This window comes from Lepisosteus platostomus, chromosome 8 (genome assembly GCF_059453375.1).
Source record: "Lepisosteus platostomus isolate fLepPlt1 chromosome 8, fLepPlt1.hap1, whole genome shotgun sequence".
NCBI lineage: Eukaryota > Metazoa > Chordata > Actinopteri > Semionotiformes > Lepisosteidae > Lepisosteus > Lepisosteus platostomus.
Genome location: NC_142618.1, coordinates 21780848 through 21805835, shown reverse-complemented (window position 1 = coordinate 21805835; position 24988 = coordinate 21780848). Strand labels below are relative to the sequence as shown.

General features: G+C 36.0%; 1 protein-coding gene across 7 annotated transcripts in view; it reads left to right on the top strand.

The window, feature by feature from the left end:
• Positions 1-24988, top strand: part of LOC148657083 (partitioning defective 3 homolog) — a 429232-nt gene that overhangs the window by 259607 nt on the left and 144637 nt on the right. For all 7 annotated transcript variants that reach the window (XM_088642914.1, XM_088642913.1, XM_088642916.1 and 4 more), the window contains 2 exons: positions 8384-8570; positions 23211-23359. In XM_088642914.1, the coding sequence (XP_088499040.1) occupies positions 8384-8570; positions 23211-23359 (336 nt within the window). The remainder of the gene's footprint in view (positions 1-8383; positions 8571-23210; positions 23360-24988) is intronic.

The window sequence follows — 24988 nt, the reverse complement described above, 5'->3', positions numbered from 1 at the left end:
CCGAGAGAGAGTAACATGTCCTTGGCTTAGGCCAGTAATTGAGTCTGACTCAATACGTCTTTTCAGTGCTTGACTTATTTTGACAATGGAAGTGAAAGGCTTTAAAGTTGACAAAACTTACACTCTTTAGCCCCCGTTTTTTTTAACAGGAAATAATCTACCTTGCTTTGACTGAGATTTATATATTTTTGGACTTTGTTTCCGGGGATTAACTTTACCCTGGTTCCTTCTGTTCTTTAGAACAACTTTCTCCATACTCCATTGTCTGCTATTCAGTAACTTTGAACTAATTTATTTTTCTAGTGTAACGTTTGATAATGAATACATGCCTGATAACTTTCTATATTTAGCATTTTTATGTATTTTACAGTTATTCTGGATGATAATCATCTGGTGTTTCAGTCAGCAGATGGAAATTGGATTGGAGATAATAGATTTAATGAACTGACCTCTGCTGAACCAAAAATCAAAATCAATCTTTCAATATAAATGATACGGAACTGCTACAACAGATGTTACACCATGTGACCGTTTAAAATATTGATCTATGTGCCAAGCTGTCATTGTCTTATCTACTGTAGTTCTGCTGTATAATTGTTGAATCATCACAGTTACAAGACATACAACAGTAAAAGAAAATAGTTACTGATCCTGTACAGGAGACTATCTTAGCTATTGACTTCTTTCACTTTAGTATATTATTCCTAATGCCTTGGTGTCTTGAAAGAAAACTAAAAGTAAATAAAATACTTATATTGAAGTTTTTAAATTGAACTAAAATACATATATTGAAATACAATATACGGAAATATTGTCACTGAATGGAAACACAAATGTTGAGTACTTCTGTCTTCGTTCTGAGATACGGGAGGAAAGCTCGCAAAATTATGATGAATGTACATGTTTAAGGTATCATGTTTCTGTTTATTCATGTTCCCTGTCAGTACTGTCTCTTGAGATTTGCACACGTGTACTTCTGAAATGCCTGGTCAACAATGTGAAAAGGGCACAATCTTTTTAAATGACATGCCGTCTGTATGGCATTTAAAAGCTAAATTTTGAAGACATAGACATTACCATGACAATTTGTCCTAATTTAAATTAGGTATCCTTCTAGACTGCAACCTTTAGGTGGGTTATGTAATGTCAAAGGGACACTAGACTGAGCGATTGTCCTCTTTAGACCATTATCACACTCCTTCAGCATCAATCTTTCAGCCTTTTACAAATGCAGTGCAGCCAGGAACAAGATTGAAATTTGGCAAAGCTGGGTCATTTATGAAGGTTTTCTTAATTCATTAAAGGTGATTGTTTGACCACCACTGGAAGACCAACAGGATGTGGGGGCCCCCCATTCTAAATTCCCTTTTAGCAGAGGGCGGACATCAGTGCTCCTTTTCCAGACTCGGTAGAATTTTGGCATACAGATGTGCTTTGGTATAACTCTAACCATTGCCATTCCTTTTTTCTTTTTTGAAGACTACATTTTAAACCATGTGGATTTGTTAATTGTGATTGGGTCAGTAGTGCTGTGAAGTGGCAGGAGTAGTTTGGGATAAATTGTCTAAGATGTGACCTTTCACCCCCCGGACTGAGCCTCCAGCAGCAGCTGAAAGCTGTAACACCAGATGGATGTCCCTAATGTCACTTAGGGAAAATGTGCTCATCCAATGTCGGTTCCATAAGGATAATTGGTCCGGTTTAAAAATGACTGTAAGGAGCATGCCACTTTCATCAAGGCAGTGGTTATGCATTGTGCTGAGACATGGGGGAGGTGATGCTCATTTACGACCTGGTTTGGCTTCCTACTTTTATCCCATATTGTTTCTTAATCCTGGCATATACTATTTTCATTCTACTTATTGTCATCTGTTTGTAGCTCTTCATGTCGCTTTGAATGTAAAAATGCAGTCTGCTTTTTACCTCTTGGAAAGCTTTTCCAAGATCTTAGCATTGTGGATTTGCAATTTGCTTATGCTCTTAGATTTCTCCAGTATGTTTTAGAGGGTAAATGAGAAGAAAAGAGTCAATATCAGACTTTTAACTTACAAAAATAACTTTTAAAACACACACAGAAATGTATAAACATACTGAGAGTAGCAGCTGGTGTCTTTCATGGTATTTAATCATAATGATTAATCACAGCCCCATCGGAGCCATACAGCTCATACTGCTGTGTATTATGTTTTCTCAGTCTGAAAAAGGTACTGGAATCTCATGTTTTCTGTGACGAACAGGAATTTGTTTATTTATATTTTTCTAACAATGCAGTATACTGCAAACTTACTGAAATAACAACTGAGCCGGCCATTTGTGTTGGAGATTGATGTTTATCTGATTTGATTTGCTCCAGAGTTTTAAGTGTCCCTATACTAGTTTCAGATTCCCAAGCAACAGTGGTCAATGGCAGATTCTGTGCTTTATTCCCCTCCTTATCCTTTTATTCTAAATTGTCATCAGAATTAGGGTCTGTAATTGGCTGAGCACGTCATACTCACCTGTTGTGATGTCTATAACTGACATGCATTAGAAGCAGGAGTTTTATAAAAACCATCTGAACTCCAATTATTTGCAACACCTTAGAATGAGGAATTATTGTTTCTTTTAATTAATTTTTCCATAAACTGCTTATCTTGCAATTAAAGTTTGTAGACCACTATATAGTTTTACGACGGTATACACATATAATGAGTATGGTATCTTTTTTTCTATAATCTCTTGGCTGCATGCTTTTCTTTCATTAATTTTAAATGCTATTGTTAAAAAATAACAACTTTTTTTAAAAATTCACTTGGAGTTAATTTCCAAAGACCAAGGTTAAGGTTTTAAGCCATTTTGTGGCAGAATTTGCTACTGTATATGACACCTCATACCACCTTTTTCATAGTAAATGTTTAAAAGATGTTTTGATGCCTATAAAGGGAGACATATATATCTGCTCTTCATAAAAAAGTAATTTCCTTTTTCATCCCTTATTTGTATTGTGAGACATCACTTGATTTTTTATTGCTATATTTGACTAGATAATGTATAGCACCTCCATGTTTCTCTATTCTCTATGACTCAGCTTCGACAAAGTTTTTTCATTTATTTTCCTAGTGGTTGTTGTAGGAAAAGCTGTATAACGAAAAACACAAATAACAGACAAATTGCACAATCTGTAGCTCCTTTGAAGGATTTATATTGCTGGTGAAGTATTACATAGATCTGAAGGAAAAGAACAGAAAATACATTCACATAAAGAAAAGTATTTAGACTGACTGCTTCAAGACTGAACCTGAACTACAGTATGTATACAGAAGCAAGACAAGACAAATCAGTGAATTTGGGCTTCAATCAGAATCACATAGCACACTTTTGATAATATATCTTCATGCTCCACATCACGTAAATGTAGATCTGCACAAACGTAAATATACGCATAATGTTCACTGCAATGTTTGTGTCAACCGATATACAAAGTTTGATCCTTATTTTTTTATAGTTTAATTTGTTTTTTTGTGCCAGTTATTGTTCTATTAAAGTAGAAGTCTTGTAAATCCTAAATCTAAAACGCATACCAGTGATTCTTCACAATTTAGACATTTGGAAAATGTAAAAGCCGTGCTTTTTTTTGTTGATCTTGCTCATTTCTAGTAAATGATTAGCACAGTCTGAATGATGGCTTTGATCTCTATGCATTTAAATGGAGCACCATTCTCCATTTTCCATTTTCTTACATTAAAACATGCACAGACAAATAAAGCATGAAACGCCACACTGACATCAATCTCAGATTCAGATAAAGAATTGAGTTCTGCAAAGAAGAAAAAACATGATCACAGCACGAAACTGTGATCACTTTCTGGTTAGAAATTAGTTTAATTGGTCACACTTCATGTCTCTGTTGTAGGTATCTATGAACAATCTGTTGACATTATTAATCATGCATTAATCATATAAAGAGCTATAAAAAACTGTAACATATCCTATTAGGGTTGAAGTAATATGTATAATTTAGGCTATGGTTGGGATTAAGACTAATATCCAATTAATCTACATTACAGATGGATTATCAACCTTATTGTCACTCTTAATGCTTTATTTCATTTATAAAGAAATTATAAATGTAATTTTTAGAACCCAATCTAAAGTGATAAGGATAGATTTATTCGTTATTTGCCAACTGCCTCCATTCTATGCAACAGGTAGAATGAATGTAACTTTCTTCACATGCTAATTATCCATATTGTAGAGTAGATGTACCAAGTGCTGCATTTTCCACCTAATTATTTTCAGTTTTGAAAAACTGCAAATTATGTCCTTGCAACCAACTTGCTCTTTGGCATAACAAAACAGAAATGCTTTTATATACTGCACATAAATATTCAGGACTTACCTTGAGTCAAAAGAGCAAATTGTAAAACTGATTAGCAAAGTCTAACAACATCATATTAATTTTCATGGCAATTTTTTTAATTTAGAAATGTAGAAAATGAGAGCTGAGCTGGAGAGTACCTTGAAGACCCTTTCCAATAGTATAAGAGATACACTTCTCAAATTTATTGAGATAGTAGCTTACAACACACTTATAAATGTGTCAAATGTCAGTAATTTTCTTAATCTCTTTTCGTCTGTTAGTGACTACATGCAAGGGAGAGCAGAATTACAGTTGATCATCGCCAAGATACAAAGACTTCTGCAAAGCACTTAAGATTTTTAACTTGGGCTACAGATCTCTTGTATTATCTGTCATTACCTCTGAATCTATTGACTATTTTTATAGAATGATTGCTTCTACTTTTAGTGGATGCTTTTTTTTTCTTTTTGAAATAAAAAAATAGTTTTTATCTTTTTTTTATATCTCATAATAAAGTGAACTGGCCTTTTTAGCACTTTATATATGCTATCCTATCGTGTGTGTGTGTCTCAGAGTGAAAGTAATCTCACAACACCACGTGACCTTTCATAGTACGATATTTTGTAGAAGGACATTATATCTTCTGATGGGCATTCAATTTGTGTATCTTATTGAGATATGAAAGGTGAAAGGTGGTTATTTAAAACAAATGACTTGTTAGTAGTCTCATGTATCCAAGTTTTATACATCTGAAGAAAGGTTTTTAAAACTTTAAATTGATTCAGATTGAAAATTCACACAGACCAGCCAATGTGAATGGGCAATCAGGCTCAGATGGTTATTCATTGTGAAGCTTCTTGGAAAGTAGCTGTTTCACAGAATCTTAACAAGTATTCATTAGAAACTTCCTGGTTGATATCGCACTTGAGGCACATTTATTAAATTTTTTTTAGTTGCTTCCTTTGCATTTTTTGTTTTCTCTACTAATATATGAACAATATAATAGCTCCAAATTGAGAATTTGGCATGCAGCCCATTATTAATCACTAACATTCTTCATTCTGAATCATCATGATACAGAATCTAATTGTATTTTTAAAAAATCCATTGTATTAATTGTGACAGCATGATTTGTACATTTTTGTTTCCAACTAATTGTCTTCTTACATGTGTGGATGTTTTGTGTGATAATCATTATGTAGATGTTGTCATGTCATAATGTATCATATCATAAGAAGTATCAAAATTAAAAGTCCTTCAAGCAGGCAGTGAAGCTAATCACACATGGTTCTTACAAACTAACATGTTACTGGCGTAAAAGGTTTAAACGCATTTCTGGAAGCTGATTGTTTTTAAAATGTAATATTTAGTATAAATATTAAAATATAATTTTTTTAAACGTTTTTTCAAAGTTTCCTTCTCCTACATTCAGCAAAGCACTCGGCTACATTCAACCGCTTAGGGAAATTAGGATGCTTCTTTGCTGGTTAGGTGAGCATGCTCATTACTGTGAAACAATAGTTTAACAAATGCTTAATGCTGCAGGTATATTGCAGGGCAGACAATAACACATGTTTGTTTTAGACCTGGTCTGGTGCAAGTGATCACATTACTCCTATCCTGGAGTCCTTGCAATGGCTTCCTGTCAAGTTTCATGTTGACTTCAAAATCCTCATGCTCACCTACAAGGCTTTGCACCTCAGTACCTGTCTGAGCTACTATACTGTTCAAATCTAGACTCTATATTTCCTCTTTAGAAGAGCCTTTACTTCAGTGGTTCTGTTCTTTACCCCTCTGCTCCTACTGTATTAACTACCCCCATCTACTTTGTCCTCCCATTGTGTATTCTCATTGTGCATATGTATTATTTTTTTCGTTGTTGTTATCGTTCTGTAAAGCATTTAAGAAGCCACCTTTAAAGGAGCTATATTAAATAGTTTATTATTATCATCTTTTCCAAAGACTTTTTGGATGTGCAAAATATGGCATCTTCACATTGTGAAGTGATTCAGTCCTCAGGATAGTCGCGATCCTCTCATTTCCATAAAATAAATGAGTATGATTTAGTCAATGTTTCTCTGGTTTCTCCATTGTCTGCATGTGTGTCTGGTATTCAAGATTTAATTAAGTTAGAAGCTATGTAAAAAAAAGATGGCACTGCAGATTCACCATCTGAAAAATGACTCAGTTACGTTCTAAAGTGTTAATCAAAGTGGCATTAATTCCAAAGTGAATTCAATTAGTTTGTGTTAAGTTTAACTAACTTCTCATTTCTGTGAACACGGCTGTAACCCCTCAGTCTAAATTACATGCATAATTTAATTATGTATGTTGCATTTTGTCTGCAAAGTGATAAATAAGATTCATTTTTCTAGCAGCCCTTCTTCATTAGAAAGGAAGGGCATTTAGTTTGAGCCCTGTGACTGAGGTAGATTTAATAGCACCACAGTGGGAGTCCACAGCCGTACTTCAAAATAAATAAAGTAAAATCATACAAGTTGTGGTGTGGATGTATGTAGACTAAAACTGCTTCTCAGAAAAATTTTCTGATGTGATTAAATGTCTTTGATGGAGACTTACAATATAAAAGTATATAAAAAATGATTATAGTATAAAACATGTCACAAGCAGTTGGATTTGCCAGGAGGTATGATAAAATCCATCTGACTATATTTTTTAATTTAATTCTTACAAAACTACTTTTAAACAAAAATAAATTGATATTTGTTTTGTGTGTACAATTAATGATCCACTCTTTCATAACATGAAATTATCATAGTGGACATTAAATCCAAATATATTCAATGCTTCTGGTATTTAAAACATAATAATTTTCAGATTATATTTGAACTATTATTGTGAATGCACGTGTTTTGTGTGTTTAAAAAAATGCACAGCTTGCTAAGCACGTTCTGAATGATTGCCAGGATAAATATTTCTTTTCCTGGCAATAATTATGTTCAATTGCAGCTAAACTGTTAGATTTACAGAAATTGTACTGAAATTGCAGAAAACAACTTTGCATTTCTAGCAGTGTTTAGAGGAAGTAAAGTAATTTCTGGTAATTTAACTTAGTACTGCCTGATAATTGTGAGCACATGGAAGCCTGTTTAAATTTCACCTGTTTTTTGTTAGTTATATGTATATTATATCTATGTACTGTATTTAATAGGTGTTAGTTTATGGCAGGAAGGAATAGCTTTTGAAAGTGACTATTTTTAGCTGCATCTCATTTCTGCTTCTGCAGACAGTGTGAAAAGTAAATTGATATAGAACTCAAGTGGACATGAGCACTACAAACTAACCATGATAACATACCTCTTCAGGCAGTCTCATATTATGTTAGACCTGAAGTCCTCTGTGAGCACCCGCCAGCTTTGTTTCCCTCAATTTTAAGGGTGATGTTTTTATTTCACTGTTTCGATTCTTTGAGCCTGCACATTTAATTGATTACACATTTGTGGCATTGTACTGCATAAACTTAGTGGTCAACATGGTAATACCTTCATGTCCCAAATCTTCAGTGGATTTTAAGATGGTTTGGAAATTGAACAGCTCCATCTGAGTTTCAGTATGTATTCTGGCAAGAATGATAAAAGTAAAATCCCATTAACAAACTTGTTCTCGAAGTTGAAAAAATATTCTGAGCTCTTTTGATATGCTAGTTTTTATGGCTTTGCTTTCAAGAAGTGTAAAATGATACTGAGGTTTGGTAAAATACTATCTCATAGATGAATAAGGAATTTCAATGCTTTTTTTTCTAGTTCAGTGACATTACAGAGGGAGCCTTAAAGCATTTTTAATGCTTTGTAGAGCAATAATGAAATTATTTCTCAGTTTTATCTATATATATTAATTAAAAGAAATGCCAAATTACAGTTTCTTTTCATATGATGCTTTCTTTGACTCAAAGGAAAGAGAAACAGCACAATAAATCAAAGTGTATAAAACCTTTCTAAATTGTCCCTAGCAATAAATGTTTGTTGATGTTTTTCTGAGTAATACTGTCCCACTTGACTTGTGTTTTTCTCTCTTTCCAAACAGGTAACTACCAGCTGTCTCCCACAGTGAACATGCCCCAGGATGACACTGTCATTATTGAAGATGATAGGCCACCTGTTCTCCCTGCTCACCTCTCCGACCAATCATCTTCGAGCTCCCATGATGACATGGGATTTGCAGCAGATGTTCCTGGTTCCTGGGCTAAAGAAATACAAGTTCAAAATGAGTGGTGAGACACAACCACAGTCTATTTGTGTTATTAATGGCTTTTTTTCTCACTTTCTTTCATATCCATGTCCTTTTAAAGGATGTTTTTACAAATGAATCTTGCTCACTTTTCTTCATACAGATTTATGTTGGGTTTTCAAAAGTAGTCTCTGAGCATATTTGCATGCTACCTGCCCACACATAATTGTTTGTTATTATTCGTTTGAACCCCAGTCTTACATCTTTGTTCCTGAAGACCTGTAATTTAAAAGACCGAAAGTGACAGCAACATTTAATTTTATTCATGTGAATATTATGGTTATGATAATAGTAATAAACTATGAGTAATTTAACATGCATTTAAATGTACTATGTTACATTTAAAATAACATTGCATTTAAACATGGAAAAACTGAATCCAGCACAATGTGAATTTCACCAACCAATTAAGTTTTATATCCTTATTAAATATAGTCCAGTTAATCTGAATGATCAAATGAATTCAATAAGGAAACAAGATCCCCCATAGCTATGTTTTTCTAAAAATCAATATGTATTAAGGTATTGATTAATTACATTGGAAACTACCTCCTTCCAAATTACAAATGTGCCTGTTTACATATTTTTGCAATCTGATACTAATTAGATTAGACATCTAACAGTCTTGTGATTATCTTAATTTGTTTCTCTTTAGTTTTAGGAGTGATTGGATTAACAATGATCTACTGTTCACATTTTAAGCATTTTCCCTTTTGGTGACAGTTGCTATCAGTACATGTCATTTTATGTCTGCATGCTACAGTTTTTTCCTAATTTTCCTAATTGTGTTCTTCCATTCTGCTCTGATCATTCTGTTAACATATATTGATTAGCAGTCTTGGAATGACAAGCTCAATTCCAGTATCTTCAGCCAGTTTGGTCTCTGACTTGGTCTCAGTTCCTGCAAAAACAGGACATGGCTTATTTTAGGGTTGTTTCTATGATTGTAGAGCTACAGTATGTTTTCACTCTGCATGTTTCATCTAGTGCTTTATTATGGTATAATGTAGAATCAGCCTGATACTTTTAAGTAAATGTTATGTCACAATGAAGTCAATGCTGAAAATCCATTTGAATTTTTTTACCATATCTGACGGAGGGAGTTATAAAAATCAGCAAAGATTGAGATGAATATCACACATTTTTGGGGCACAAAATGTCTGTGGTATATTGAAAAGATAACCAAGTTTCCATGGTAGTTATTTTCAGTGTTATGTTTCTACAAACCCAAGAAGTCTGGGATTGCTTTATAATATTAGGATCTTAAGTGTTATTTTTTTTCTTTTCTATTTTTATTCTGAAAGACAGTAGGAAGCTTTTTTTTTGTTCCTGTTCATTTTGATTTGGTTATCCAAGGTCGTATTAATCTGTAATCTGAAGTGTCATTGAACAGCACTGCAGTATAATAGATGAGTTCCAGGGTACCTTCCTTTTATAGATAAGCAAACCACAAATAGAATGCCCTGTTGCCTTTTTTTAGTCTGTTTTCCATCTTTTTCTAGGAATACAGTATTCTCATCCCATATGTTATAAATGGGTTGTATTTTGCATGCTTTCTGTTCATTCAGTGTAGGAACTTTGTCACTGTGGATTAGGCCCCACCACATGCCATTACACATACAGAACAGGATTGCACAGTGTTGCATCGCCTCAGGATATACTAAATTATTAATGTATCACCATCTTTACACTCACTCACTGAGACAGACACATAGAGCCACACACAGAATAATAACCATACTGGAATAAATGGATTTGGGTCAGCAGTACTCAAGTGCATTGGTTTAGTTGTTTTTAATTAAGAGAGATGTAAAACAAGAAAGGTTACAAACAAGAGGGGGCCATTCGACCCATCTAGCTTATTTAGATGTTGGTAATTAATAAACCCAAGAATCTCATTTCTGGAAAGAAACCTGGGTATCCACTTTACCAACATAGCTGGAAGCTTGTTCCCAGCTCTCTCAACTATTTGGGTAGTGCCAAATAGTTGACATTTGTCGTTACCTTGGAATATTTTGAATACTTGTATCAGGTCAACTCTGCTTACAAAATGACAAAAGCATATTTCCTAATCTTGACATTATCAGCATATTTCATGACCAGCCTAACAAAACTTTTTCCATTTTAAATATGGTAACAAATGCTACTGCCCCTTTCAATGTTACTGTTTAGAACCTGGTGGAATTCACGCTGTGGGTGGTTATCGGAGGCTTTGACACCAGTGGTGTAAATGTTTACATCTACATATATTAACAAAAGTGTTGTGTGAGATCACAGGCCTGTTGACATTAGCCGATAGGAAGCTAATGACATTAAAACCAATGCCGTGTGGCTACAAAAAGGAGGCTTCAGATTCTATTTTTCTGTATCTTTGTAGGACAGAAGTTTTAACACTTTTGCTTCTGCTGATGTTTATATAGCAGGTTTTAACTCAAAAGATCCCAAAGTGCTTTGACACACAGGAGAGGACCCACTTATCCACCACTGAAGTGTAGCACCTGCCTGGGTAATGTGAGGTCCTCATTCTCATTGCCACTTGAGTGGGAAATTTCTTGACCAATTGAGTTAAATGAATGTAGGGCGGCATTTAGGCTAGATTGAGAAATCCTAACTCTGTACACTGGGTCTTTAATGGCCAAACAGTCAAGACATTATCACTAATATTTCATCTGAAAAACAGCACCTCTTACATCACCTTACTAGTTGGCTCTGGTTTAGAAATTCTGGCCCAAAGGGAAGAGCACAACCTAACAGTCCCCCACCAAACTGTTTTCTCGAAGATGTCTCCCATCCTGGTATTGACCCGGCCCAGCCTTGCTTAGCTTCTGACCAGATCAGGCTGGAAGATGATAATGCTGCTGTTTCCAGGAGATCCTGCACCTAAAGTTCTGCATCTCAGAAGGATATTTTTGCCTGTGTCTAGAATAAAATTAGGAAAAATCCAAAGTAATGACATTGTGCTTTCAGGTAAAGACAGAACTAAGAATTGGGTGAACTTGTCAACATCCATCCATTTTCTAATCACTTCTCCTGTTTAGGGTCACAGGGGGGCTGGAGGCTATCCTGGCAAGCAGCAGGTGCAAGGCAGGGTACATCCTGGACATGATGCTAATCCATCACAGGGCAGACAAGCACAAACACAGACACACCAGGGCCAATTTACCCAGAATCTAGTTCACCTACCAGTATGTTTTTGGACTGAGAGAGGAAACTCATGTAAACCCAGGGAAAACGTACAAACACCTTGAAGGAAGCACCCCAGATCCAGATTTGAGCCCTCCCACGCCCGAGATACAAGGCAGCAATGCTAACTACTGCACTACCAAGGCTCCAACTTGTCAACATTCTTTAACTATATTTACTTTTCACACAAGATACCTTGACATTTTTTGCCTAATGCAGCCTGAGCACGGTTTCGTCTCAAATTCCAATTTGTCTGGATGTCTGCTGTAAGTGAACAGTGAATGGAAAGCAGAAACCATACACATCCCTTCAGTTAGCTGAGACTGTGCAAACCCTCAGAGGTCTGGGAATGCTAGCCAGGTCTCTGTCCTAGTGTGCTGTAAAAAAAGCTTGACTCCCAGATGGTTAAAAAGGAGCGATTGCAGGGTGGTCTTCACTCGTGAAGCATATTCCTGGTATTCTGCACAAAATCCCAGGCTGCTTCATGGCGTATTCCCTGCCAAATCAGCAGACGGGAACATCTGTTCATGACATCCCCTAACTGTATTTAATAATCTTTCAGTTTTGTGACTTATGTTTTAGATAAATGGCTGATCTTCTTCTTTTTTCTTCTTATTTCTTGACTTTTCGCTAAGTGCTCCCTGGCCACAGAAATGTAATTCAAAGTAGTATCTCTGCACGGAATTTAAAATCAAAGACATTTTGTTTTGTGATGTTTTAAAAGCATCAAATGTCACTACAAATACATTCTTTTTCATGTTTGTCTTTCAGAACATTACAAAATTACTGATTAAATATTTTTTCACGATAATGGTTATATCCATATCAGTTCATTATAGACACCATTATTGTCAGTTTACATATTTATTTCCCTTTCACTATATACTTCATGGTGCATTGGATAGTTCTTGACAGAATGAACAAAATGTTAACACATTAACAATGTGTATTCTGTTCATGGAGACTGAATGCTGACTTGACGCTTCATCCCATTTTCCACCCAGTGTTCTTTGTCTGAAGCAAAACAGTTTATTCGCCTGACTCCACAGGAAGTCGGAAGGGAGCTCACTCAGGGGTTTTATATATCCAGTCACCTGCATGAGAGCTGAGGTGGACAGTATCAAAGAACATCGTCTGCTGCAGTCAAGAAAGGCTGGCAAAGTTTTTTAGTGTCTCACTGGGGGAAAAGTACCCATGGTGTTGGAGGAAGTGAAATTTATAGCCACCCTGAAGCCACAAGAAATGTTATCCCATTTCTCTACTTTCAGCAGCTCACAAGCTCATGAAAGTATACTCTCTTACTGGACCTCACTTCCATCTTTCCATCTTCCTGGCCCTGTTTTTCACCCTGGACATTTGTATTGCAACCAGTGCAGCTCTGCCTACTAACACCTGATATGGAGTTTTATTGCTGGATGATGATAGTTTGTCTTTTACCAACTGAACACTGCATGTCTGGGAATCAGTGTCATTTATGCTACAGCTTTGGGACTCCAGGCATGCTCACTTTTCCAGCTTCTGGGCAGCAATTACTTCTGCTGGACAATTGAAAACTGCATTAAACTGCAGCTGCATCCCAGACCACATGGTAATGCTTCATTCAACTCAGAGAAGTTAAGCTTTGGATTCATTAGAAATGAAAAAGAATAAAAATCTCCCTCTGAGGAGATGTAGCTATTGGGAGGCACTGTTTTTGTGTAGCATGCAGTCGGATTCAGCAATTTACTGAAATGTGTCTCAATCCCTAATGATTTTAGTGTGAAAAAAGAGAATATCTTTTAATTTCAGTTTTGTGGATGTTGATATTTGATATGCTGATAATTGAGCCAATTGTAAATATCTGTAATTCTTGGCAAAGCAGTGAGGTTAACTACTTTTCTGTAAAACTTGTGTACTGAAACACTGTAGCAACATTTTCACACCCAACCTTTAATTATGCAGTGTTAACCACCTAATCTCTTTGAGTAGGCGCACGCAACACATAAGAACTGACATTTTCTTTTCATACTCAGTGTTACCTGCTGGGTTTGATTAAGCTGTCTCAACACATTTACAGTATGATAGAAAAGTCATTGTGAGTTTTTGTACATACGTATATGCAACAAAGTTATATTCTTTCTTTTCTAATTGCCCTGCAATGATGTCATGGTTAAGTGACAAAAAAAGTTAAAGCACTCTCGAGATGTTGCTGTTAATAATATGGCAATGTGACAAAGAAAATTACTATGGCAATCCATTCAGTAATACCAGCTGAGTGTATTCATCCCCGATAGATTTGCTTTTATCTGCATATGAACTGTGTTGTTGGTAGCAGCATTGCAGTTCTGTTGAGGGGCTGACATTGCCAACATTAAAAATGACAGGTGCTAGCATTGTTGGTGAAAATCTCACTGCACAGCTTTATGCTGATCGAAATGGTAGACGGTAGACCTGTGTCCCACCCATGTGCTTCAGAACATTTGCATATGACAAGAGACACTTGCAGCTTGCTGGGATCATCGTCATAAACTTTCTCGCTTTAATGCTGCACCTTAACCTGTTTAAATACCTTCAAAATGAGTTGGGTAGATAGGTGCTTCAGGTGGATAGATGCTTATTTCAACCCAAATGTTACTAATCCTGTAGTATAGTTAACATTTATGGTCACCTTTCAACATCTGTCAGTTTAAAGTTACAACATCATGGCAAGACCATTCTTGTGCATGTACTGGTAGACACACGAGATTCCGATCTCATATAAACCTTATCCGACACGCACGCAGCCAATGATCTCTACTTCACCTGACATTTAAACTTCCTTGAGACAAATTTGTATAAATGATCTTAAATCTGAAATTATTCTGGAGTGTTAAAGTTTGTACAGGTTATAAATGTTAGATTTTTTTATCTTGGTTTCAGTCACATTACATTGTTATTGTTGGACTGTATAATCTTCCTCCGCAGAAATTTAAAAAGCTTGTAAGACATCTTTGTAGAATGCAAAGGAACAAGTAATAGGTTTATTCCATGCTGAAAAAAAGAAGAAAGAGAACACAACGTTTCGGCCGTGGAGCCTTCTTCAGGTGTGAGAGAGACAGGGCAGTAAGCAAAGGTAAAGTAGCGGGAGAACAAAGGTTGGGAGGGAGGAGGAGTGAGAGGCGGGAGCAGGGGACAGAAAGAGAGGCCAATCAAGAGGTGTGAAGTCAGAATGGGTGCAGAGAGGTGTGAAATGAAACTTCCAATGAATGGAGAAAATTTAAAAGAACAGTAATCTGTCGTTAAGGGAAGGGAGAATGTGTGATCCTAGCTGCAGAATAATTTTAGTTTCGGTGGTCTTTCTGATGTATGAGTTCGGAAAACCGTCTTTGAGAACACAGACGGAGAGATTAGAGTGGTCGTGGCCGTCAGAGGTGAAATGAGAAACAATGGGCTTGGAGAGATCTTTAATCTTCACAGCCCTGACGTGTTCTCTGAAGAGAGCTACCCACCTGAACTATCTTTGTAGAATGGCTGTATCCATCTAAAACTTTCTGAATGAATCCTGTAGATGTTTATGTTGAATATTTACCACCTCAAGAGTTTTACAGACCTTATATATACCACATAGCTCTGAAATATTTATAAAGTGTAATCTATGAAGAGATATTTGGTGTATATATATATAAGGTCTATGGATACCAGATATTTGACATATACAGTATAAGGTTTAAAGAATACTTGTACTTCAACCATATGTACTGTAACAGATTGTTTTTAACGGAAAGGCCCTCCACAAATGCAGGTGTGTGTCTGATAACTCCTAGATGTTTATGTATTAAGGCACAGGACTTTTGTTCTTTTCCTTCCCCAAGAAAGTCTTATTTTGCATCTAAGACAATGCATAATCAAAATTGTCCTCCTTACAACGGAGATCATTTCTAATGTGATTAAGTTTGATTTGTTTTTTTTTATAAACCTAAGTTATATTGCTTATAATAAGTTATAAATGTCAACACATTTGAGTTGTGAGTTTAATCTACGTTCTTTGAGTCAAAACTGATTAGCTGTCCCTCTATTTTTTGGTAAGGAAGTCTAACTTGATGAAAAAAGAGGAAATTGTTTCTTGATCCCGTCTCATGCTGAGTTAGGTGTCACAGGGTAGAAGAATAATCCCACAGACAATTTTGACAGTCTGTCAAGTGGCAAGAAAATAGCCTTGGAGACATATACTGTACAATATAGCATCTCAAACTGAAAGATTCAGAGGGGTTCGGTTTTCACTGTGAATGCTTCCCTTTTGGTAATTACGATGAGATCCTTATTTTTTTCTTGAGAGGTGAATAATTCTTGATGGTCATTTCTTGTTTTCTCTTTCAGTTTTTTTACTTAATAGACATTTTTTCTATTCTAGAAGATAAAAATCTTCTTTGACTTCGTAGTTTAAGACATATTTTTTAAGATTATTGTTCGTTGAGGAAGATTTTTTCAGCTATTTGGAAACGGTAAGGTTCCGAAATGTCCTTGGCTTACTTAACGTAAACAGATTTTTTCCTGAATTGCTCACCTGATGTATATGTCCTTACTATTTTGTTTTTTATTTTTACACTCACCGCAAAGTAGGATAATGCTGCTAAGACGGGTGGTACATTATTAAGATCCTCTTCAAGCCTTGAAATCAGTGTTGGAAAAAACTTCAAATGTCTTTCAAAAATAATTGAAATAGTAATGATACATATCTATTACAGACTTCTTTTTAATCCTGATTCTTGCAGGATGATGGCATGGCAAATAGTATTGTTTCCTCGTTGCTCTTTTGTCCTGGGTTTGGTTCTGCCCTGGGGCACCTTCATTGTGGACTTTGTTTATTCTTCCTGTGTATGTGTGGGCTTTGTCTGGATGCTTTATTTTCCTTTTACATCTCAGATGCGTGCCGCTTAGATTAGTGTCTCCACCAATCCTACACTCACACTTAAGCAACAGGCTTCAGGTTGCTGTGAAGCTCAACAGGATGTTCTTATTTAACTGATGTTTTTGAATGGATTTCTCCTTTTTTTATCCAGTATGAGGCCGGTTTAATGCCTGCAACACAGGTTAAGATGACTTGGAGGAAAATAGCAGAAGTGTTTTCTGTCTCCATTAGAGTTTTTGTTTTGGAGGGAATGCTGCTTACAGAACATTAGATCAAAACCACATGAAATGAGCTATGCTTCCAGCGAAACACTCAAATACATTTTAATTGTTCACAACTGGCTGCAGTATGGTTTTTTTCAAGCTATGACTTGCAGCCAGTGGATCCATACTCATTTTGGAATTTACAACATTTCACAACAAGAAGAGAAAGAAAAAATATGGGTTTATGCATTTTGTACTGTACCCCTCAGAGATTTCGTACAGTATATGCTTAGTTCATAGGATTTCCTTATAATTTATTTTCTGCTCAGGTAAGTGAGCATTACCTGACCTCCAGAAATATGAATATCTGTAAGTTCATCTAGAGAGAATGTCAGGTACAATTAATACCACAAATTAAATAATAAGTGCTTAATCAGATTCTGTTTTACTAATGTTTTAAGTTTTGCTTTGCAACAAAAAGATTCATACCAAAGGATCATTTAAAATTGATACATATAAAATTTATTCTGTTCACATCTGAAACTGGTATAGGAGAAAGAACAAGGTTTCCCCACTGAATTATTAGAATTCACAAACGGTTGTCAAGGAGAGAATGGGTATTACCACAGATACCGAAGAAGAGAAATGAAAATGGCTGCAAGACAGGCAGCACGTATCCACAAATAAGCACAAAAACTATTTTAATCAGTAATGCTAAGAGAATTCAATAATTTTGTACTTTGTGGAAAATTGGGCAGGTTAGGATTACGGTCATTTCTGGTCTACAAAAGAGTCTCTGATTTAAGGGAAGCTACTTATTCTTGTAAATACATGTTTTATTTAAACCTTTTCAAGTGTCGAGGAAGCTAAAAATATTGAGAGGTAACACTGTGACATCCCATAATTTTAAGGCAGGCACCTTTGCTTTCACTTCTTTACAGTTCACATGTTTAGGCAAATGCAGTGAAGCAAAATACAGCAAATAAGGGCATATGGATTTGATGTGACGCCTTCAAGTGTTTGTGTTGGTTTTCACCAAAGAAGAAAGATGAATATACATCAGGGGAAAGAACATATCCTAACTCTTACAGGCATTACACTGCCTTGCAATTAATTATATTTGTAATGATAAATAGATTCAGAAGTAGAATTTCCTCTTCACAAGTATACAATAAGATACAGGTAGGACTCGTGCTTTTGCTTGCAGATGGTGGTATCCATAGTGGAGTAGGTGCATAATTGTGGACAACAGCTCCTCCAAATAATGGGACATCTGTTCCACATCACAAAAAATAGCTCTTGGCTTCTCCTTGCACAGAAAACAAGAAGCTCAATGGAAAATGTATTGTCCAAATAAACAAGGTTAAATGTCAAAATTTAAACATGGAGCTGTAATATTAGTGAGGTTGGAATGGGGTTAGATTTTTAAAGAATTGGCCTTATTGCCAACAAGGAACTTGAAGACTAGTTTGCTGACAGGAACTGTTTATTTCTTTACTTAAAAGGTTATCATTAGAGACATTTGTGTATGATGTAATAATCAGGAGCAAATGTGCTTCTCTGTTTTTTTTTTTAGGTTGCATTAAATTGTCCGCAGTTTATATTTATGAAAAATATATTCATGCCTTTTCATAATGGCTGATTGTACCATTTTGTGTTAAAATACTACATGATTGCAGTATCATTGGCAGGATTCATTTTATCATACCGTACATTTAGATGTGAAGTCCACTTTATTGAAATATTCATTGCCCTAAAGGAGAGTTGTTCTTGCATGCTCTTTGTCCAGCCGTTTTAATGTAAGAAAAATCTATGCTTTTGAGCACACCATCTGCAGTCGTCTTATTGATTGCCAGGTAGACCATTTTGATAAATATTCTGCATTATAAATCATTAATGTCTCCCTATTTATCAGCATCCCGATAATTTCACTCAGCATTGCTGCTTAATATTTAGTCTCAACCCTAATGGACTGGATAATGATCGATTTAATTTTGGCATCCATGTCATCATACCACACATAATGCTACGCCTCAAGTAGACATTCAGGAGCAGATGCAGCTTGCTTCACAGACTAAATGGCTCGAAGCCAAAGAGTATTTGCTCATCATGTACATTATAATAATACAGCAGAGCACTCCCGATGAGAGGTTTAGTCTCAAAATTCAAGTGAAACAGATTCTTAACTATTTTTGGAAAAAGTCCCAACAAGAGCAAATAGGCGCAGGAAAAGGTGCAGGTATCATTGTCAGCAGAGACCTTCTTTGCTTTGTTTCACATCTCATGCCACACCATACAGCGTTTTAGCTGACACATTGTCTCCCTGCAAGGTTTTAAAACACCTAACCTGTTTATGCTGTGGTTCTGAAAAGTTTCCATCATTTCTTTTTTCTGGAAACCTTCATTCCAAGTCTCCGCTGTGAATATATCCAGGCGTTATGTAGTTTATAGTTTATAAGCTGTGCCAGCCATAGAGGATGCATCTTGATTCAGTATCCCATTTGCTGTAAGAATCTCCCTGGCTCCTGGTATTTGGATGAGTAGAATCCTTGTTGTGCTCTTCAGCTTTGATCCCTGTGACTGGCCGACTACCAATGTGATCTTATCTCGAGCATCTATTTCGGGCCCCTAGTTTACTCTGAAGTTCTGATTTTTGCGTTTTGTAATTTCTGAGATAAAGACAAGCCCTCCTTCACTCTCTTGATGTGTTTGGAGTCAAGCTACTGTAGGCAACAATCATTGGTCACAAAGTAGGGAGTGAATGGAGAAACGTGATTCATTTTTCTCTCCTTTTTAATATGATTGGCAAAAAGTGTCATTAATAATATGTTTGGTTTTTCTTGTGAATTCTAATCTGTTACATTTACATTACACATTTCTTTTTTTAAGTGTAATGTTAATAATTTTGCTGCTAACAATAGTTAACAATACAGGGTTTTGATGTGTTCCAAAGTTGAAAACATTGCTTTTCACTCCATTTGTTTAAAACCAAGTGGCCATGCTAGATTGCATGGAGTTAATAGGACTTTAAGAACAGACAGACAATAAGGACTAATATCAGGTTCACTGCTGCTGTTTCCTAGGATAACCTTATTCACCTTGTTCTCAGAACTACTGACGATGATGTAACAAGCAAATTAATCGGGCAAATTTGTCAGAAATAAATGCACAGTGCTGTAGGTCAAATTTGGAGATTTGTTTTGCTTAGAAATTCAATAACAATATGTGCAGCAGGTTTCCTCAGAGTAAAATGACTACACAGATAACTTCCCAGCTTCTTTCCTTTGCTAACACTGCAATATTTGATTAATTGAAGTACACTGTGTATTAAAATAACAGCTAATGTAAACAGATGGGGTTTTCAGTTGTTTCTTTTATGCATGTGGCTGTCACATGTGTTTAAAACAAGGAGGGGGGCTGAGGAAACGCACATGCTGTGTCACTCAGGGCACAGTGCTTCACCTCTTTGAGTGAGTTTGGAGTGCAGTTCCAGTGTTTGCTGGGGAACGATTCAAACTGACACACTTCAAACTCCTCAAGTCAACACAGCAGCCACCCAGCTGTTTCCAAGTTTCGCATTTAAAACCTTTTTCTCTAGTTTTCAAGGCTGAAGGTAAAATTGTATCGTGCTGAAATTGTTTTGGGCCCGATATTGATGATGATGACGTACTCCCCAATATTGAGAACCACAATTTCATTCCAGTTGATCGCTTTAAATGCCTCCGTTTTTTTCCCCTCCTTCTGACAGCTGGTTTGTTTTAGTCCTGTAGGTGGCTATTTGTTCTTCCGTATATCTGTCAGCTTGAGTTAAGTCATTACATATTTTAAAATGCTGGATAAAGCACCATTGGGATGCAAGACAATAGGCACAAATGGTTTAAAAAATGTTTGAAAGCTGCGTGGTGTTAAAAACAATTGCTAACCAACAGTGGAGCATTTAAATGTGTTACTATCCCAAGAGTCTTTATGATTTTGTTTGAGAACATAGGCTTTTTGATCAATCTATAACAGCTTCCAGGGATACAAGTGGTGTTTGTTTCTAATAAAGGTCAGCATCAAATAAACATCATTGTTTATTGCAAAACAAATGCTTTTAACTCAGAGCGCCAGAAGGTTCTGTGACTGTTTTGTGACAGCACTGGGATTCGGAGGTGGGGGGAAACCATTCCTTTCTGGAGCTCAGAGATTCGTTTTTCATACAGTACTTTTTAAACAACTGTTATTTAAACATGCCTCTGTGTCCTTGTCTAGATATGTTGGCTACCTTCCTTTGGGGCAGATTTATAATGAATACACAAGACAAATATTTCACTTTGGTGAAACACTAACAAAAATAAATAATCTTTTATTAATCTGTTATTCTAAAAATATCCCTTCCTGTAACTTTTCCAATCTCTTAGGGAAAACAATTTCTATCTTTCTAGTGAAATCCCAACATAAGAAGTTTAGTTTCTAGGAATTGTATTATTAATTTAATTGTTAATGATTGCAGTTAAGCATTTATTTTGAAATTATAATGTACCTAACAATGAATTGGTGTATATTTGTTTAGTTCTACAATTATATTATAATCATAGGAGATATTTTTTGTCTCAAAACAAACAGCCTCACAAAATTCACTAAATAAAGCTCAGTGTTAACACTGAATACTTTCAAAATGCTTTTTAAACAAAAAGAAAGTGGATAGTTTGTATTAGATAGAATTTTCTTTTAATTCCATTGAAACATATCTAGCAAATTCATTTGAGGAGTGCTGAATAGTAAAATATGCAAGGTATACTTCGGTGTTCATGACACAGCTGGGCACAGTACAGGGGCATGGAGGCCACAGGTTGTGTTTTTCACAGTGTTTTTTTTTCCTTCTTCCTTATCAGTATACAGTATGCGATCTGTAGCCATGAACCATGCAAACAGCCAAATGACTAAATGGACTGGGATTAAGAAACTGCAGTGTGAATGAACTCAGGCTTGACAAGTGTGAACCCTAGCAAGTGCAGGCACATGGATGAGTCTGGTCCTTTACCTTTTTGACTATACTGTAGACTTTCAATGACTGCATATAACAAGTCATACAAACACAGTTTGTTTTAACTGTTTACAAGAAAATGTCTCTTCCACAGTCAAACTAAAAGGTGACCTGTCAAGTAACAATTAATAAGATTAGCGTTTTAATACGTACTGCATAAAAGTGCATTTATCTAAGATTTGTATTTCTCTGTGCAAATTGCAAAATTAGTATTGTTTAGTTGCAGTTGTATACAAGTGATTTCCATTGTCTAGTTCCTTTGGCCTTTTTTGAATAAATGTAAGACAGAAGGTGGAAAGATAAAAACCCATCTTTGCTCCTGACCGCATTACAGGTGTTCTGTCTGCAACAGCTGTGGCCCAGAACCGCCCCCTGACACAGCATTAATTAACATTAAGTTGTGTGTCAGAGCAATCATTGTTCTAATGGACTGGGAATTTAAGTTAATGAAAAGAATGTTCCTAAAAATTTTTTTTCAACGGAAGAAATCTTTTCATACTCTTGAAGTCATGTACTAGGTTTCCATCATGTTGCAAATTAAGAAATAATGAAGAAATGCTTTATTATATCCTTTTAAGATGCTTACTGTACCTTTCAATAGTCAAAGCAGCAGTGTAGCTTCTTTCTTTGTCTCAAAATACATAAAGCATAATTAGCTGCCTTTAGATGGTTCTGTGTTCTAATATAGTGAGATGACCGGAGCTAATTAATGCTCACATTCTCTTAACTCATAAGTTTAGAAAATAAGGTCCATATAATAAGCAAATGATAATTATTTCTTCTTGCCTTTTTTCATCAAGCTAATTTATTATTTTTCTGTGCAGAATGAATCTTGTAAACTACTCAGATTAACAGGCTATTTGTATGTATGTTTATGTATATCAAAAATGAATTCAGGAGTTTTTTTTTTACACTAATGTTTGTGGGAGTCTGGAACAAGCTAACCAGCTGTGCTTTTGAAACCAGTACGCCCCTGGCTTCTTTAAAGAAACAAGTGGGTGAAATCCTTGGATCAGTCAGCTAGTAATGTAACAGTGCACAAGAACAGCCACATTGAATGGCCTCCTGTTGTTTATAACCCTTTGACAGTCATCATTTACTGTATGTGTGGATCTGAGATTTGGAAAGCTGTATTTGGAGTTAAAGAGAGTAGTTCATACACACAAAAGTTACTAAAATATAATGTGAAAGCCTTGCAGGGATCACTTGTTTCCTTCCTTGAGGTTTTTCCCATGTTTGAGTACCCCCTGCTTGTGGTTCACTTGAGCTTTTAGCCTCTTCAGAGTGCCTCCTCACTTTCACAGGTCCTCTAATTTGAAATGTTTTGCTCGGTTTCCCTTGCAGCTCTTTGAGTCCTGATGTTGACCCAGACAATGCCTTCCAGAGAGAGGGATTTGGACGGCAGAGCATGTCGGAGAAACGGACCAAGCAATTTGGAGATGCCAGTCAGCTGGAGTTCATTAAGACACGGAAGTCAAAAAGCATGGATTTAGGTACTGACTAAGGAGACCCTGAAATGTTCTTTAACTTGCTTTTCCTTTAAGCCTTTATTTAATAAGTGTAATTTTATCATTTTAGTTTACAGGACAAAGTATAAATCTGCATTTGGGTGGGGAAAAGTTACGTTACTTTTGTTTCCTTAGAAGGAGAGAGGTATTAAACAGATGTATTCTAGGTTATTGCTTTGATAAACAGGAAATCTGGAAATTACTAGTACTTCAGTTCTCAGGAGAAGACCTCAGTCATGACAGACTTCCAGATAAATATAACTTATTGCAGTTAAGATCTGATCCTCTAGAGATATTTTCTTCGGGATGGAAGGACTCTGCATTAGCTCTTCTGCTTGTGCACTTGGGCTCCAGTTTGATATTCTTATCACCATGCTTTGCCCTTTTATCTGAAGAGTGACTGCATGCTGTCAATACTTCACACAGGTGGAAAGCACTTGTCAGATTCCTGTTTTGAGAAAGGTGTGCTTAAGTTTATACACTGTACTGAATTTTATTGAGCAGACCTTGAGAATGCAAGGCTGCGAAGCATCCTTTTAGTTTATCGATTCAGTGTCTGATATTCCGTGAGACTTTGAACAGTACTCAAAATAGAATTTTCCCATTTTGTGTATGACCATTTTTCTAAAATGTTAAAATTTCTTTTATTGGGATCTCTTCCTAGTTTTACTTGAAATTATGATCCTTATGTCAAGATCAAACCTCTCAGAGTAGAACTCCAACTCAAGTAGTACTTCTGAATTAAAATGAAGCAACATGCTCATAAAGCTGTAAAAGGCTATGGGATCTGAATTAACTTCAAATCCAAAATAGGCAAAATCTTTGCCAGATGCTGTTTTACCCAATACCGAGCACGATTTTCCTTCAGGTCCTTGACATGCACTGGGAAGAATCTTGGTTTCAAATCTCATCCACAGTGTGGCACTTCCCTTGGCACATTCCCCAGTGTTTTTATATACCAGGACACTGGCATGGGACTTGTTTAAAGACAAACACGCCACAGCAATACCTCCATCTGCATCCCGTCAAAGTGCAACCAAGGCTAACCAGGCTTACCTTTTCAGAATGAAGAAATGGCAGCACGACCTCTGGAAACTATGCAGATGTTTTGTTTTCCCTCCCATACAGTATATTTACCCACTGTATTCATTTACACTGATGATTAACTTTCGAATTTCAGTATGTGTAGTGCCCCCAGACACTCTGTTCATATAAAGCATAAAGCATATATTGTGGAATGCTGATTTTATTTATTGGAACAGAACAGATTCTTGATGTGTTAATCATCTTCATCTTTGAATAGGTTTTTTTGGCGGTGTACCAGAAGAGCAGGACATAAATTAAACATACTGTTAACTACAATTTGTATACAGTGTGTGTGGGTTGCTCCAGATTGACATATGGATAACTTTTCAGATTCTTGAAGATTCTAAGGGACAAAAGGTACTTTGAGAGGAGGTGTAGGGCAAGTAGAGAGAGATGAAAGGCAGAGAGAGGAGGAAAGAAAGGTGAGGGCTCAGGTGGAGAACAGAATGAAGTGCAGGCTGAAAACAACAGACAAGAGCAGAGGTTATGAGGGTCTTTATACTTAAAACTATAATCTTAAAACCTTAG